Source organism: Papilio machaon, chromosome 19 (assembly GCF_912999745.1).
Source record: "Papilio machaon chromosome 19, ilPapMach1.1, whole genome shotgun sequence".
NCBI classification, from domain to species: Eukaryota; Metazoa; Arthropoda; class Insecta; order Lepidoptera; family Papilionidae; genus Papilio; species Papilio machaon.
In genome coordinates this window covers 7,067,052-7,084,889 of record NC_060004.1, presented here as the reverse complement: position 1 = coordinate 7,084,889, position 17,838 = coordinate 7,067,052, and the positions used below count along the sequence as shown (strand labels likewise).

General features: G+C 33.8%; 1 protein-coding gene and 1 non-coding gene across 6 annotated transcripts in view; both read left to right on the top strand.

Moving 5' to 3' along the window:
* Window positions 1-15,082, top strand: part of LOC106715564 (cell surface glycoprotein 1) — a 36,297-nt gene extending 21,215 nt beyond the window's left edge. For all 5 annotated transcript variants that reach the window (XM_045682353.1, XM_045682349.1, XM_045682352.1 and 2 more), the window contains 7 exons: window positions 5,328-5,384; window positions 10,294-10,427; window positions 11,072-11,305; window positions 11,552-11,685; window positions 11,865-12,062; window positions 12,264-12,341; window positions 12,498-15,082. In XM_045682353.1, the coding sequence (XP_045538309.1) occupies window positions 5,342-5,384; window positions 10,294-10,427; window positions 11,072-11,305; window positions 11,552-11,685; window positions 11,865-12,062; window positions 12,264-12,341; window positions 12,498-14,937 (3,261 nt within the window). In that variant the 5' untranslated portion in view covers window positions 5,328-5,341 and the 3' untranslated portion in view covers window positions 14,938-15,082. The remainder of the gene's footprint in view (window positions 1-5,327; window positions 5,385-10,293; window positions 10,428-11,071; window positions 11,306-11,551; window positions 11,686-11,864; window positions 12,063-12,263; window positions 12,342-12,497) is intronic.
* Trnan-guu lies at window positions 8,530-8,602 on the top strand. Its single transcript has one exon. It is a non-coding gene; the product is annotated as a tRNA-Asn (tRNA).
* Window positions 15,083-17,838: the final 2,756 nt, after the last annotated feature.

The window sequence follows — 17,838 nt, the reverse complement described above, 5'->3', positions numbered from 1 at the left end:
CAAGTTAGTATCTCTACTGTCTTAAAGCCATTGAGAGGATTATAAACTTTTAGCTTGAGTGCACCGCAGTGGAATTCCAAAAGATGTTGTACAAAAACCTTAGCTTTTTCTTAAATTTTACAAAACAAACGAATTTTTTTCTTAAATACATTTTAATAGAGGGCAGACGTCTTTTCGATTATCCTATAATTTCAATTGAAAAGGTTAGTTCAAGGTGAAGGAAACCATTACATGGTGACCAAAACCTAGTAGGCTAGTAGGCGAACCCACTTCACTTAATAAGGTGGTAATGAGTGCCTATTCCTATTAAGTCAAGTAACAGACGCTTTGCATATTTTATATACCGTTACCTGATCGTAAAGGGACGACATGGTTGAATCTTAAGCCGCCACACACAGTCACTTAAAGCTACCACGCACAGTCAACGACTGTTTGTTGCTGCCGCTGTTGACTGCTTGAAGCTGTCCGTGTATGGCCGCCCTTACACGCCTGGACAAGGTCGTGAGCTATTGGAAACACTTGTGGAATTAAGTGCGATTTATTTGAAGGTTCTAACGACATTTCTAAAGTTTTTAGCGTACGAATGTACATACTTCAATGAAGATGGTCAACTAATTGACTCTATAAAAGATTAGAGACATATGTGTAGTTATTAGTGTGAGGAATTTGTTCTAATGCATTGCTCAAAGGGCTCTTAGAGTTAAAGTATAATTTTAATTAGGTCTTGCCTAGTTAGCCAGGCAAATAGGGCCGTGGGGCGAGCATATGCAAGTAAACTATGTCTGCACACAGTAACCCGAGCACGTCTATCCGTCCGTCTGTCACGTTGCATAACTGTAGAGCTTACGTGACACGGAATTATTATATATATATTTCACTGCTCTTGCCTCCGCGCGCGGCTTCGCTCGTGCTTTTGCAATATTAAGCGCGTGAGCACACATATTAATAATTTCCGTATAAATGATGACTTTATTTTTAACGATTAAATTCTTGTTGTAATAATGGTTTTGCAAATGTCACTCGTTATCTATGATTAATTTTCCATCGTACCACATTCTGTGGCGTTTGTAATTTTCCTTAACGACACAACCTTGGGCTACAATATCTACATTCTAATTGATACGTGTTTTTGTCAGAGCTTTATAAGTACTGTTGTTTATTAATTGTTTATTATAAAACATCACTATTATTCTGCTTCCAAAAGACTTGTTAATTGTATTATTGGGGAAACGTATAGCAGATGTTTTTAGGATTAAATAAGTGTAACATTGCAGTTTAATATTTTATAAATAATTGCATATATTTATAACCTCATGTGAAATAGAATCACAGCACGACAAGCAGTCGAGCGATGTGTCTGCAGGCGTGCGTTCTCAGGAGAGAAAGCTGACGACAATTGTTAAACACTACTAAGTAAATGTTAAAAATATGTTGCGTAGAATAAAAGCAGGAGACTGTATAGAGTGGAGTTGTTGATATGCAGAGGTGAAAAAAGCTTAGATCCTTTTGGGAGGTCTGACAAGATAGGCCTATAATCAGGTCAAAATGGCTGAAGATTATTTTGTCAAAATTTATTGGAAGATGTACTTTGACTACCTTTAGTGTGTACACTTTCGAGTGTTTTTGTAAATTCGTACTAAACATATTTACTTAATGTAGATTCCATTTTGAGTATTGTGCGCGTATATGATTTGTAATTTGGATTCAAACCTGTAATCCACGTATTCAGGTGCTCTGTGCGCTGGCCACGCGGGGCAAACGCGGGGTAAGCACGGCCTAGCGCGCCGTAGTGAAAGTGCGCGACAGAGCGTAGCGCGCTCGTTCCCAACATCGCACGTCATACGGTTTTCATAGCACGACATATTAACAACTTGATATGATTGTTTTTAATGACTATTCTTTTATTTGTTTTTTTATTGTACTATCGATTGCTAAATGTATTTTTGACTTGTTTAAATTTGCTTAATTTTGTTTTGTTTACAGAATTAACTTAAATTAGTATTCAAACGTATTTGTTTGGAAAATAATATTATTTTTAATTTTCGTCTGTTATATTTTGTAGACAATGTCGATAAAAGACCATATTATTATACTCTCTAGCAAGTTAATTTTATTGGAGTTTTTACACCTTCGTTCTAAGTTAAGAAATAAACTTTTTGCTTAATCGAAAAAAATAAATAGAGTATTTTTAAGTATAAAATGTTATTCTTTGCGAATACTTATTTTTTTATTTAGGGATACAGATTTTTGCTATCAAAATAAACATTAATTCGATGTATAATGGAGACGTGCCCCCGATATAAACGTTTGTTATTGAAGTGGAGCTAAGCAATTCTAATTCAATGTAACCTCGAGTTCTTACTAATAGTAGATTACAAAACGATACGACAGCGAGCTCTCCACAAATAACATTACACTACATTGCACAATTAATCGTAACAAACTTTTTATATTTATATAAAACTAGCTGTTGCTCACGACTTCGCCCGCGTGGAATTATGAAATAAAAATGAGTAATTCCAAATTAATGTACATCTAGATACGTTCAGCCGTTCTGGAGTTGGCTTGAAATCGATTTAGTTCAGTCGGTAATCGCTGACAAACATATTTATTTATTTATTATTTGTTTCGCCTAGCTAAAAATAAAATAATAATTGAAATTGTTTACCACTTATATCCTAGGAAACTTTAATACTTATAAATAAAAGTATTTATTATATACATAAAATATTAAATATTTGTATTTAAATCAAAAACAATACTAATTTAGAGCCACATCATTTGTGTAATGCTCTCCTTTAACAACAGTAGCCTTAAAAATACTAGTATTTTTAGTAGTAGTAATTATATAGTATTTTCTAAAATTAGTAAAGATCTCGCTATGTTTTACTAAATTAATTCTGTAACCTACTTAATGTGGAGTAAACAATTTTTACGTCGCTGTAATCTATTACTGTTAAAGATGTTTTTGAGCAAGTCATGAGAAGTGTTGAAGTTTTTGTCTCAAAGCGATGACATGACGATCAATTTTCACTGCTGTAACACTTGTATTACAACAATATTTCCATCCCAATCATTCTCATTGGAAAAATAGAGATAGCAATAGTTTCCTTATAAATAAACTACGACAGTTATTAGTTAAACATGTTAGAGAATTTCCGTAGTTTGCGGAGCGACGCTAACAATATGTAAGGTAAAAGTGAATGAGCAAGGACCTCACAAGGTGAACGACCTTACGCATGCAGTGATATGGACATCAGGAATATTCTGTTGCACTTCCTACATACAAATAAAAATAATATAAATTAACTATATCCTGGAAAGGTATACGGAGACGGCTTCCAACTGACTCGAGATAATACCGGCTTGAAAATATGTCTCAAATTATAATTATTAAGATTTAAAACGCTTGAATTATTGTTACACTAGCTTTTACCCGCGACTCCGTCCGCGCGGTATAAAAAATAGAAAACGGGGTAAAAATTATCCTATGTCCGTTTCCTGGTTCTAAGCTACCTGCCCACCAATTTTCAGTCAAATCGATTCAGCCGTTCTTGAGTTATAAATAGTGTAACTAACACGACTTTCTTTTATATATATATAGATAAGATAGATTCGTCAATCCTTCTAGCAATTATTTAAATTAAATTAATAAAATTCAAAGTATCATGAAGTAATTGTAATAAGGAACCATTTATTCCAGTTTATCGTTTAATATTCAACTTACCGCTAACTAACATTAATCAGCAACATTTCCTGGTCGTATTTTACATAAGCAACTAAAATCTCAATTGCAATATTTATGCAACAATCGAAACTACCAAAATAAATTGGAAACTAGCGATGACGTTCAAAGCTAACATTGTGCTGACCAATCAATTCAGTTCCGTTACTAAACGATTTGTTAAACAAAAGCATCACAATTTGATTTCAAAATTCCAGTCACGTCAATGTTACTCAAGACCCAGCGACAGTCGCCGCTACAACGGGTTTTGGGCAAACGTTAGAATTTTAGATCGACATTAAAGTTTTATTTGAAAATTTTAAACATTACACAAATGTGTATAAATGAACAAGAACAGTTCAAAAAAGCAATTCAATTAGTACTTTTGATATGTGGTACTATCTAATTTTATAAAAAAATAATAACAGATTATAATTTTCATCCACACTTTTCCTCAACGAGAAGTTTTGTTTAGGTCTAATAGATTTAATTTAGAAGTTGATTTTAAGATTCATATTTTAAGTTGGGTTATTTATACGTTAATGTAAGTTTTTAAACTTTATCTTCATTACAAAATCCCTTAAGACTAAAAGTTATTCAAATAAGAGTTGTTTTTTTAATGCAGCAAGTTTAGCTCGCTTCACCAGTACTCTAGGTATGTAAAGATTTCCATTACGATCGTAAATAAAGAACTGGCCTTTAAAATAACTTATTCTACAAGCTTCACTACAGAAAAATGCTATTTCATACATTTTATTGCAAATTTATGTACGTTCGTGTCGTGTGGGAACAATGCAAGGCCCTGCGCCTCCCTCTGTTGACTATTACTGTGTACGTGTCGCCGTAATATTGAGAACAAAGATAGTTTAGAATCTAACTAGCTATACTATAAACTAACGGAAAAAATGTAGACTTCATTAGTAAGTAGTAAATCACGTGCGGAATATTAAATAAATTCTGCGTTTGGATTAATAAATATTACAGTATCTTTACTGTTTACAGTTTTACGGTAACATAAGAATGTATTTGATGTAGTAAGTTTTGAATACGACGGTTTTATATTATTTCATGGACACGAGACCGTGAGCATTTTCCACACATGTTGTCCGGTGTCCGGTGTCCGGTGTCCGGTGTCCGGTGTACATCTCCCGCACTCGGATGCTTATCTTTAAATAATTGTATTTATTCAACAACGTTTCATATAACTTTATACATAAAACTTTCTAATTGTTTTGAAGATTATAATCTTGTTATGTCTATTATATAAAAAAGGTTATTGAAATAAGCAAGCGTTAAAATTATAGTTAAACTTGCAATTTTCGTATTGTTGAAAACTTATATTTTCCCTGAGGTTTAGAGAATTCCTCAAAAAAATTACTTAATAAATAAAACAATTTATCACCCTATTTATTCTGTAACTTTTCTATAATTTTGTATCTGAAACCGACGGTTAGTTAGATAAACATAAACCGTTATATATCTTAATATTAAGTAAATTAAGGTATTAAAAAACTTTATACTTAGTAATATATAAGTAATAATTTATTTATCTGTTTGTTAATTACTATTTTGATATTAAAAACTATGTTATATATATTTACAGGTTACACTGGCAGAATGAAACGCGCTCGACACAGATGGCTGGGACTCAGCTTATTTTGTAAGTCTATATTCTCACTATCAATACGCAAACTACAAAAACACTACAGTCTATTCAATCTAGACTTTTTAATCTACATAAAGTAACAAAACTCTGATGTCCATAAGATTTTATGATGACTGCCAGGTATTCTAAAAAAAGACTTGCCAAGGTATTTTAGGGTAAAAATATGGCGCGAGTGTAATTAAACAAAGGAACAGTATAAAAGAAAGTGACTATTAATATAAACATCCCTTATGTAACCGTCAGTTCACACGACTGAAATTTTCTCATCAAAAAAACTTTTATACATCAAAACTGAGACTATAATTTGCAAAACTAACAACTAACTAACATTGAAAAAAGTTTACGTACAAAGACACTTTTGCTACATTTCCCTTTGAATTAAGTAATCTGATTGAAACAGATCTTACGTCAAATTAAACTATGTAATATACTTTAATATTCAATTTAAATCTTATAATGACATCTCTAGATGTTATTACTAACAAATGTGAAGTATACGTGTATGCAAAGAGGTCGTTAAGGCAATTGGACAAGAACGCGACACTGATCAACCTTGAAACGACATACAAAAAACTCATATTTCTGTTAATATCACACTGATGGAAACTCGTTTATAATTTAACAAAATATCACCTTTGAAATAAGAATCATTTAACAGCGACTAGTCTATAATTGTAACATAAACAGCTATACTAATTTCAAAGTATGAGATGATATTTGCTTCGAATTTTCCTTCGAAATGTTATCGGCACTTGGACTGGGCTTCTCCTTTCTTTATTTAAATAATTTAACTAACACCATTGACGTTATTCTACCTTAAGCTTTGTAAATTCTTAGATAAATTTATTTTTTGTAATCGATTAATGTAATTAATGAATAGTTTCCTGTAAAATACAGCCGTCTATCGAATACAGAACGACCTTGAAAAAATGGTTAAAATACGGACAGATTAAAATTTTGAACGTTATATATTTCTTTACTTACTTTAGAATCTAATTTAACAAGTAGATAAAATGTATCAATCATTCATAGAATTACCACTGGAACAACCAGTTTTTTCGAAACGGGAAGCTAAGCTTTATTGGCCACACTCTGTTTAATAACGATCGTTTTTAGATTTATTACATTTTTCTAATATAGAATTTAAATTAGCCATTAAATGTCGTTACTTAACTAAGATTTTGATTTTTTTGCGTATTGATTTCCTGGTTTATGCTTGATTACACTGGTCTGCAAAAAAAATTTTTTTTTCTCTCCTTCAAATGTTATGCAGTTATCTTGTCTAATACAACAATACTGAACATAAATATATCATTCAAAGTTTTCTAGCACGTCTATATTCTTTGGGATGGAATTTTTAAGAAAAACAATTTTTTAATATGAAATTTTTATCATTCATTTAATTACTTAAATAATGTTGGATGTACACTATTACACAACCTTTAAAATGCATATGACAATATCATTACTAGTTGTCAATCCCATTTTACTTAGTCGTTTTTTTTCTTTTTCATATTTTTTAATGGAGTTTCCTGATAAATCGACCAACAAAAATCTGCAAGTATTGCTTCGGACCATTTCCCGTTGTGTCCTCTCTATGTGCAAAATATCGTGATGAAACCTCTCACAGTCTTCATCAGATACTGTTCTGAGATTTGGTGCGAAAAATTTTAAGTGAGAGTACAAAAAATGAATTTTAAGAAACATGTTACTTTTTTGAGCCTTGTAGGAAATTAGAAGTTCTTGTTTGATTTCCTGATAGTTCTGATTTTTTTCCAAGAAAATTTTGGCACAAATTTTCTACAAAAGCAGTCTGCGCCCTTTGTCGAATTGATTTAAATTTATTTTAAAAATTGAGTCCTTCATAAGCTCGAGTATTTGAGGACCTACAAAAATTCCTTCTTCTAACGCCTGATCCGGGGAAACTTTGTTTTCTAGTACTGAAAGTACTGGGCTTTCACAAAGTTTTTCATAAGACCCAGCTTTATATGAAGTGGTGGAATTTTTTTTTTTCACTAGGAACGAAAGGATATTCCTTTACATTTTTAGATACAGGAGACAAACTCAGAGAGGTTTTGATTTTGAAAAAAAAAAACGTTCTTTGTGGTCAGCTTTTTACTATGTTGTGTTTGTCTTTTGCGCGACTGTCCCACTCACATAAAAAACCACAAAATTTGGTATTTACCATTTGGTGATTTTAACTGGACTGCAATGAGGACATCCTCCTTGCAGGCCAGTTAAAATTGCTAAAACTTTTAGATCAACACAAATGTTCTATGCGTATTGTGAATTTTTGATTTCTTGCAGTAATAATTTCATATTCCCATATAATTTTCTTTCATATTCGCTTAAAAAAGCGTCAGATAATATTTTTTTCTCTCTTTCTATCACTGCACACCGTTTATTTGTGTGCAAATACAATCTCAACCAATAAAAGTTGCTTTAACGCGAGAATAACATAGTATAGTAATATTAGTACAGCAAAAAATCCCATAATTTCTAAAAATCTAAAATCAACATAAAAAAAAAATTAGACGTGATAGCACAAAACGAAAAGCAGATATAGATTGAGGACGGTAAACTCTTTAAACGGATCATACTTTTATTCAAAGGAGGATTTCGTTGCAGACCAGTGTTATTTTAAAGGAGTTAGTACACAGACATGAAAGCTAATTAGAAGCGAAATTTAATGTTAAGCGAAAGATATGAAAATTTATCTTAAGTGGAACACAGTTTCTTCTACTTTTTTAAATTGGGTTTTGTAATTTAAACCTAGTGGACAGTTAGAACAAACTAATCCATACTGGATAGATGCTAAAACAAGTTGTCGGCCGCAACTCCGCCCGCACGGAATTAAAAAAACACAATAAGTAGCCTATGTTTTCATCCAGACTAACATCTATATATACCAAACTTCACCGAGATACGTTGAGCCGTTCCAGAGATACCTTCAAACAAACATCCATCCATCTAAACATTCGCATTTATAATATTAGTAAGATAGTATGATTTAATTCATATCCATATCGATTCGCTTTCGCGGCATTGTGTTAAAGTCCTGAGTCTATATTGAGCGATCCCGTAAATTTTACGAATCACAATATTTTAAACTTAGCGTTTTTAGTATTTAGTTATGCTAGCCTCCGTGGCGCAATGGGCAGCGCGTTCAGCTGTTAACCGAAAGGTTGGTGGTTCGAGCCCACCCGGGGGCGAAGATGTTTTGCATCTGACGTTTTATTCTGAAGCTTTAACTGGACTAGCGACTATTGAGATTGCCTAAACATCTGTACAGAGACATATATAGTGTTTTCATCTAGCTATAACAAGAGTAGAGAGAGAAGAGTAGAGTATGAGAACAGTAGTGCTTAAGGAAAATTAATGCGCTTTTCTTAACTAACAATTGAACTAGAATTTCGAAATAACTATTCAACGATTTATTCTAATGAATGTGATGCACGAAACTACAAAAGTCAAGGATATCGAATGGCGTAACATTTCACGTTCACTTCAACTCCTCTTGAATTCTGCAGCCGATAAGTTAATTTATTATAAAGTAGAGGATTGACTATAAAATAAGCATTAAAAATGATAGAGTTCAAGCGAAAACGATCGATAACCAAAAGGTTAAGGATGGAATATATTTTAACAATTTATTACTTAGAATAAAAACTCTTTTGTATGAATTTTGACTCACAAATAAATTCGGGGCATTTATGTTACAATGTCATTAAAAACATTAACAGACACCGCAACAAAATCTAAGCGAATTTGAAATAAAATAAAACTTACTAATATAAGATGATGATGATAAATGGATGGATGTTTGAAAGTATCACCGGAACGGCTCAATGGATCTTGATGAAATTTGGTACAGATGTAGAACATAATCTGGAAGAACATATAGGCTACTTATTGAGATTTTTTATTCCGTGCGGACGGAGTCGAAGGCGACAGCTAGTAATTTATAATATGTGACAATAATTTATTAGAAGTTAAAATCAAATGTCACATTTCAATGATTTTAAATAATAAATATATAAATAATTACGAGGTCATGTACATATGTATGTTTCTCATCACATATTAAAAAGCATATCTTTAATTAATATACGATTCTTCAATTCTTTATATTCTTCCACTATTTGCACGTAAGTGCTGAAAAACACATCGTTAAAAAAAGGTTGTGTGTCGACATTACTAGTATCAAATTATTAACGATAGTTTTTAATTTGAATACGAAAGGTCATAAAATTTCTTGTAACCTTTTTTATATCGTAATAAGGCGTTGTAAAAAAATGTTTATTAATATCATTGATTAATTACAACATTTTATTATAATTTAGCTTATTTATCATAGAATGTAAAATGTTGTCAAAAATGATTATTCAAAAATAAAATGTTATAAACTATGAAAGTAAATGAAGAAAACGTGACAGATCGTGAGGTTGCATTAGTATATTCATTTGTTTTTTTGCTTTATGTAGTACCCATTAGTTGTATGTGACAACCTATCTTGGGTTCTATTAGGAATTATGTACACAGATATACGATAATTATGCCATTTTGAATTACTCAAGTAACATATGTAAACCTATTTCTAAACTAAGTCGTAAAACTTTTCATGTACTTTATTAAATACTAGCTGTCGCCTGCGACTCGGTGTTTGCTCTACATCTGTGTCAAATTTCATCGAAATCTGTTGAGCCGTTCCGGAGAGACCTTCAAACAAACATCCATCCATCTAACCTTTCGCATTTATAATATTAGTAAGATGTCATAAGAACAAATTGAAGCTCATTAATCAACTTGTTATACAATATCCGACAAGACATACCGAAGGAACGGAAGCTACTTAACACCTTTACATTTTACATCTGGATTAATTCCTAGCCTTTGTTTCCAGGTGTGTTAATGTTGGTGGTGTCAGTCGAGGTGCCGGGCGCACGAGCAGTGCGCGCCACCTCGCTCATCTTCGCCAAGACTTCCAGCACCACCAGCTCGCCGGAGGACACCTCGGAGGCAGAAGATGATGCATTGGTAATTTACTGCTTATATTAGGTCAAAGATCAGTTTCTTGTAAGATCAGCTGGCTGCGGCTACCGTGTGGCTTCAACCCTTTAACAATACCTACATTTGTTACTATCACAGCAATTTCTTACAGAAATGAGAACTGAAAAAGATAGATAAATGCTACCTCATAGCGACAAAACTTAATCAATGATAGTGCTTTAAAAAATTAGATCTCACTCACGTAATTAATACTCGCAATATAACAAGAATATGATTAATGCAAGTACGCAATATTTCATGCAGGAAACTATACCGTGTGCTCTGAGCCCTGGCACACAAGGTGACTTACTTTCCATTAAATACAATACGTCGAATGCCTCGCGTGCCGATCCTATATTAAAAAAGCCTCATGAATTCACATCCAAGGCTCAGATAAATAAGGCCGTTATGTTTATATGAGTATTTTTTTCTGTACGGAAATTGTTCCTGACCGTTTTTGGTAGCAAAGATACTTTCCGGATTGCTTATGCATTCTGTTAGAACTAGCATAAATTGATAGTTTGTTTTACATACAAAAAACATATATTTATAATGAGATTCATTTATAAAGGTTTAAATAACTGTTAGTTAAATATTATATGAGATTCACTTGAACTAAAATGAATTTACAGACAGAGACGACTGCAGAGGGCGTTGATGGCGCGGAGGCTCAGAACGCGACCAAGAAATTGTCTGGCATCCCCCAGATAGACTACATTTACGACCCAAATCTTCCTCGGGAACTCAACGGATACAATCTGTCAGACTACCCCTTCTATGAAGCAGTACCTAAACCCGAGACCATGGACTTTAAATGTGACGGACTGCATGACGGATTCTATGCCTCTGTACCTCACAAATGTCAGGTCAGTCAATTAGGACGTACTATGTAGCAACTCATAATTTTTAATCATAAATATAATGCCATAATTTACTAGTACGTAAATAGCTTTTAATATTTCTTTTTTTGAACATTAACATTTTAAAGCAATTGCTTTACATACGTACTTTTTCTTAAATCTTAAAATGCATATTATCTTAGTCTTAAAGTTTCGCATATTATTAACAACATATAATAATAATATGTATTTACTTGTGCCTTGTGTTATCAGGTGTATCACCACTGCTTGTTTGGTACGCGGTATGACTTCCTGTGCGCCAACTACACTGCCTTCGATCAAAAGACTTTCATCTGCCACTTCGTCTCCGAGGTCGACTGCAAAAATTCACCCAATTACTTTAGCAGGTAACATTAACTGGATACTTAAACTGTGCACATAGAAATATCCATAAAACCACTGGAACTTAGACTTGCCTATAATTTAAACAGTATTGTTACTGCATCAAACATAATATCTTAAATAAAACAAAGAAAAAATCTTAATCCATCGCCTCAGTATATCAAAATATTACAATCGTACACAGGAACGAGGCTTTGTACAAAGCGGCGACGACAGCGCCTCCCCCGCCTCCGCCGACCACGACGACCACCAGCACAACTACAGCCCCCCCGCGCCCGCAACGCCCCCCGCGACGCCGTCGTCCCAACTACAGATATGATTACTACGATGACGAGTACTACTACCCCGCCAGAGACGACTACGACTACGGCTACGAAGAACGGTAAGAGGTCACCAAGATATTGAATGAAATATGAACAAAATGTTGTACATAAACGATAACCTTTCGTTACTCAAAAGAACTCAAGGTTCAATAGTCAAATATTCAATTCCTTTATATTTATAAGTAAATTATTAAAGGTTTACAAATGAACTGATTGAAAATAGGCAAATTTAATTTAATTGAATTGAATTAATATTTCAGGGGTGGCAGAACACGTAGACCGCAAGGAAGACCAGCTAGGCCGGCTAAAAGAAGACCCTACGATGACTATGATGAGAAGTAATTATCAATACTTATTGATAAATTATTGGTACAGGATCATAGTAGATGTTATAACATTATAATTAAATAACAATAATATCCTTTATTATTTATTACATACATATAATATAAAGAAAATATATCCTATTAATATAATGCTAATATTTTTTCCAGATATGAACCTAGGCCGAGGCCAAGGGATGAAAGTGAAGACTACGCTGAAGAAAGAAGACCGTATGACAGAAGACCTGGGAATAGGCCTTACCCAGAAAGAAGACCTTACGAAAATGACGACAGAATGACAGAGAGACGTCCTAATTACAAAGGTAGTAGAAGACCGGGTCGACCGAGAGATACAGAAGAAGATCTGTACAAATCTGTCGACGAAGACAGACCGCGCACTGTACCTCGTGAGCAAAATAGAAATGAATATAGACCTAGAGACAAAAACCGGCCCATTGATGATACGGGCGATAGGGCGCAAGATGAAGAAAGTTCTAGGGATGCGCCTCGGGAAGAAAGACCTAGATCTGAGTCAAGGTACCGTAATGAAGGTAGAACAAGAGATGATATTAGACCGCGAGACGAAGTAAAGCCCACCGTCGATATCACTTCACCGGATGAAATGCCATCCGGAAGAGGTGATGAAAAACGTCCAAGGGATGAAATATTACCCAGAGATGAGATCAGACCTAGAGATGAAATACGACCCCGAGACGAAATACGGCCTAGAGACGAGACCCGTTCTCGGGATGAGACAAGGCCTAGAGATGTTAGACCCAGAGATGACATGAGATCTAGAGAAGATAAGAGGCCTAGAGACGAGACGAGATACAGAGATGATATTCGGCCTAGAGATGAAAGAAGACCTTTGAGAGAAGATGCGGGAAATGAAGATGGTAAAAGGGATAGTATTAAACCAAGAGATCGGTATCAGCCAACCGAAGGACGGCGTCTTTACAACAGAGATGAACGACCTTACCGACGTGAGGAAAGACCTCCTTACACAAAACCTGAAAAAAATAACGAAAGTGAGGACAAAGCACAAGAAGACAAACGACAAGTTCCATCCGCTCCAGAAGGTCAGCCATTGGTGAAACCTAACGGTCATGGAATTTTTAGCCAACCACGTATGCCACCAAAAATAAAACGCCCCGTTCCAGCTACTGAAAAAGAAAAATATGGTTACGTTCCTATAGCTACTACGAAACCTCCGCCTAAAATAGATGATGAATATTATGATGATTACGAAGATGAAGTAAGTAAACCGTCATCTTCCGGAAAATCTAGTACAATTCAGCAAAGGCCAAAACCAGAACCAGTTGTAAAAGAAAAATTTAAGCCTACAAGGTCATATTTAACAGCTCCCGGAAACCAAAAGGTCCCGAACCCGAAGAGAGTAGAAGATTATGATGATTACGAATACGACCAACCAGCAAAGAAACCCAGTTATTATCAACGAAATAGGGATGAACGACTCGCTAAACCAAACACGAGCGACGACGACTATTATTATGAAGAGGAAAAACATGCGAGCACCGACGAACCTAAAGTTAAAGAAGAGGATATGGTAATAAAGATTAAAGAAGTCCGACCTTCTAACGTCAGAGTTGTAAAACGTCCTTTTTTACCATCTAGGGGTGGAAGTCCCTACCTGCCCCGTGGCTTGCAGCCCGTAGCAGGTAAGGATCTGAACATGCCTCCCAATACCACCCCTAAACCCACGACCACAACTACTACCACGACGACTACGACCACTACTACCTCGACTCCCCCTCCGACTACTACTCCTACAACCACAGAAGCAACAACGACTACTACTGAAAAAGTGACCACAACTTTAGGTACAGAGAAACCAACCCATGAAGAAAATTATAAGCCCGAAGAAGAATACGAATATTACGATGAAGAGGATATTGAATACGAAGGACATGACAAAAAGCAACAGGAAATTAAAGAAACTACTACAAGTGAAGTGATAGTAACAAAGCCAACGACCACCACGAGCACGGAGGCCACGACGCCTGCGGACAAGGCGAAGGTTCTCGCCACGAAGGTGCTGAGGGTCTTCAACGATAATTACGAAGCCATAAGGAGTAAGCTTCAATCGACGCTATCTCCAGGCGATTACCTCAAGCCTTACCTCTCAGCATCCGAGCCTATAGACAAGGACCTCAGGTACAAGTCACCGCAGCTAAAACCTGAAATTTCTAAACCTTATACGGCGACAGGAAAACCCTTACGAGTGCCAGAGGATTTTTCGATAAAACAAAATCTAGCTGATTCAGTAGAAAACGATTACGATGTGGCGCTAAACGAGGCTCTTGCCTCCATCCCTCCTAAAGTGAGGGTTCCTAGCGGCTTCGTCGTGTCCCCGGCGAGGGACTACTCCTTCACAAGGTATAGGAACAATTTTAACACCGAACCTCAATTCGCGGCGTCCGAGTTGAGCAGTTTACAAACGAGAAAACGGCCACAAGTACAAGGGGTCAGCATAAGAACACCCACCACGTTTTATCTGCAGCCACAAAGGGTTAGTTACCATGACGACGGCTTGACGAGGCCGCCGCGACAGCTGGTGTACCGACAGCATCCCACCAGCAGCTTCTTCTAAGCATTTGTCACAGGTAACCTTTGAAAGACTAGAATGCGAACGGAACATAAATTACATACAAACTTTTTACTTTTATTACAAGGGGTTACATGTTAGATGAGGTGATAAATTATGAAGTTAGAAGAGATATGGTTATAGTTGAATTTTCAAAGGTTACAATTATTGTACAATTAAGTGAAATTAATAACTTTACGATAATCTCTTTGAACTTAGAATTTCCAGTCTAGTTGGTAGATATTTATTTAGTGATAAAAAACGATTATAATTATTGTCTCCAATGCAATTATTAAAACAAAACATCACTGCCAATTTATAATTCTAGTTGATATCAATAAAATACTCTTTAGTTACCCTATTTTTAAGTTAATCGTTTTTTCAAAGGTTACCTGAAACCTTGAACTATCGGAGGAAAATTACTCGTCTACTTTTTTAAAAAAATATCATATTTATTCAATTTACAATGCCTTTGGTAACCGTTTGTTGTAAACAAAAACCTCGTCGTAATGTCTGTGCTAGGCCTTGAGTGATTTTTCTCTATAGTTTCTTAAATTTGTAAATTTTATAAATAATAAATCAGTTTATAAGTTTATAATTAATTATAATTGATATTTGTAAGATAATTTTCTTAAATTCATTAAAGAAAACATGAAAATTTTTCTCCAGCATTTTTATTTCGTATTGAAACCAGAAACCAAAACCATTAATGGGTATCATTTGAAAATGATGCAATAATTTTTATTTTGTAATCTTTACAAATACAATATTTTATAATGTACTAGCTATCGTGCGCGACTCTGTCCGCGCCGTATTAAAAAATACTAAGAAGACTATGTGTTCTTCCAGACTATGTTCTACATCTGTGCCAAATTTCATAAAGATCCGTTGAACCGTTCTGGAGATACCTTCAAACAAACATCCATCCATTTAAACATTCGCATTTGTAACATTAGTAAGATAATCTTATTAAATATAAGGAAATAAAAAAACACATTTTTACATACATATATTTGTTTATTTTCATTTAATGTATTAAATAATTCCTGTATACGAGGAAATCAAATCATTCGTTTAAATAGTAAAAGTTACATTGGTAAAAAATTGTTATAAAAAGCTTTTGTAACGAAATTCAACATTAAGTTAATTAAAAATTAACAGACATTACTAGAATTTTAAGTTTTTATTGGACATTTTTTTATAAAACACTTTAAAATTGCATAGAAATTTTTTATAAACATTACTTTCACTTATTTTATACGATTAAAAATAATTTATTAAAAAACATTTTTGTTATATACTTTTATAAAAAAAGATGTTTTTGAGTTACAAATAAATATTGTTATACTCTTTATAATATTGTATTTTGTTAGGTTAAACAAAATCAACAATATTTTTCGTCCGCACAAAAGCTTACCAGAATTTATACAACTTTGGCATCAACATTTGTAAATAAAACTTTTTAAAATTCGAACAAAGTTGAAATATACATATAAAATAATTATTTAACCTTGAATTTAAAAAAAAGAAAATTCAATAAAATTTTAAATTAATTAAGGTAACTACCAAATATATGTATTTAATTAAAACAAATCATCAAATCATATATCTAATAAAAGTAAATCGAATTGTAAAAAAAAATTCTAGTAAAAATTGGTCCCCCGTAAATTTGATTCATAGACGACTTACCATTTCATTTCTTTATTATATTTATATTACATTCCTAACGATACAGAATTATTTAAAATAAACATATATAAGAGATACAGAGAGATAGAATTTTTTTACTATTCACATACTTCACCTAAAGGCAAGAAACGCCAGCATCCGACCAATTTGGCTTGTAAAATAAAACTCCTAACGCTTGGTGTTTGCTACAAACAGCCACAATTACCAAACACTTGCCAAACATCGATCACAAATATCCAACACAAACAGTCATCCCCACGAATGGCGAACTTGTTAGTTTATTTCGAATTGGCAAGATCATTATTTAATAAACTTTGATTTGTGTAGAAAAACCAACATTGAAGCCGATCACTGGCACAAACACCAAACATCAAACACACTAGTTCCACATGTTCATGTTTGTTGTTTGGTATTCGGTGTTTGCCGTTGTTTGCCAAGTGTGAGAAACCGGCTTCATATTCAAGATGAAGTTTTTTTACTTTTCTTGAGTTGTTAAGTCCCTTTTAAATTATTTATTATACATTTGAGTGTGGTGCAAGAGACATCATTTTAGTCTTCTTTCTCCTCCCACCCTATTCTTATAAGGAAAAGATGAGAAGGGGATTTGACGGAGGAGAGAAAGCATAAAAAGGGGAAGGAATCTCTTTCCATGCGTCTCTTCAGCCGTCAAATAAAGGTAGGCAACACATCTGCAATTGCGGATGTCTATGGGGCAGCGAGAGTTTCGCTACTTCGGCGAATTTAGATTCGCACGTTTTTCTCGATATAAAAAATGTTTGATATATAACTATAAACTATATTTGAATATATAATTAGTGAGGTGGTAATCAAGTTAGCGGCTAATTTAATTAAGATCGCTAAATTGGCGAAGTGACCGCTACCCATATATATATACCATCCCTTTGTTCTATGTCATATCACAGTGTAAGTTTTTTTTATATTTTTATCAATTTAAAATTAGCACAAGTCCAGTATATTATATGTGTAAATATATAATATTATGTGTATGTGTACTAAGTTTCCTTCAAATACAAAAACTGTTTTTATGCTTTTACATAAAACAGTTCTTATGATAATTGGAATGTGTTTATAATATGACTAAACATCATCTCAAACGATAAACCTGTACAGTAAAACCTTGATCTAGATATTTTTTTTTGTTTTATGGCAAATAAATTTCGTTGATAATTTATTTAAATAATATTTATTTCTGTATAA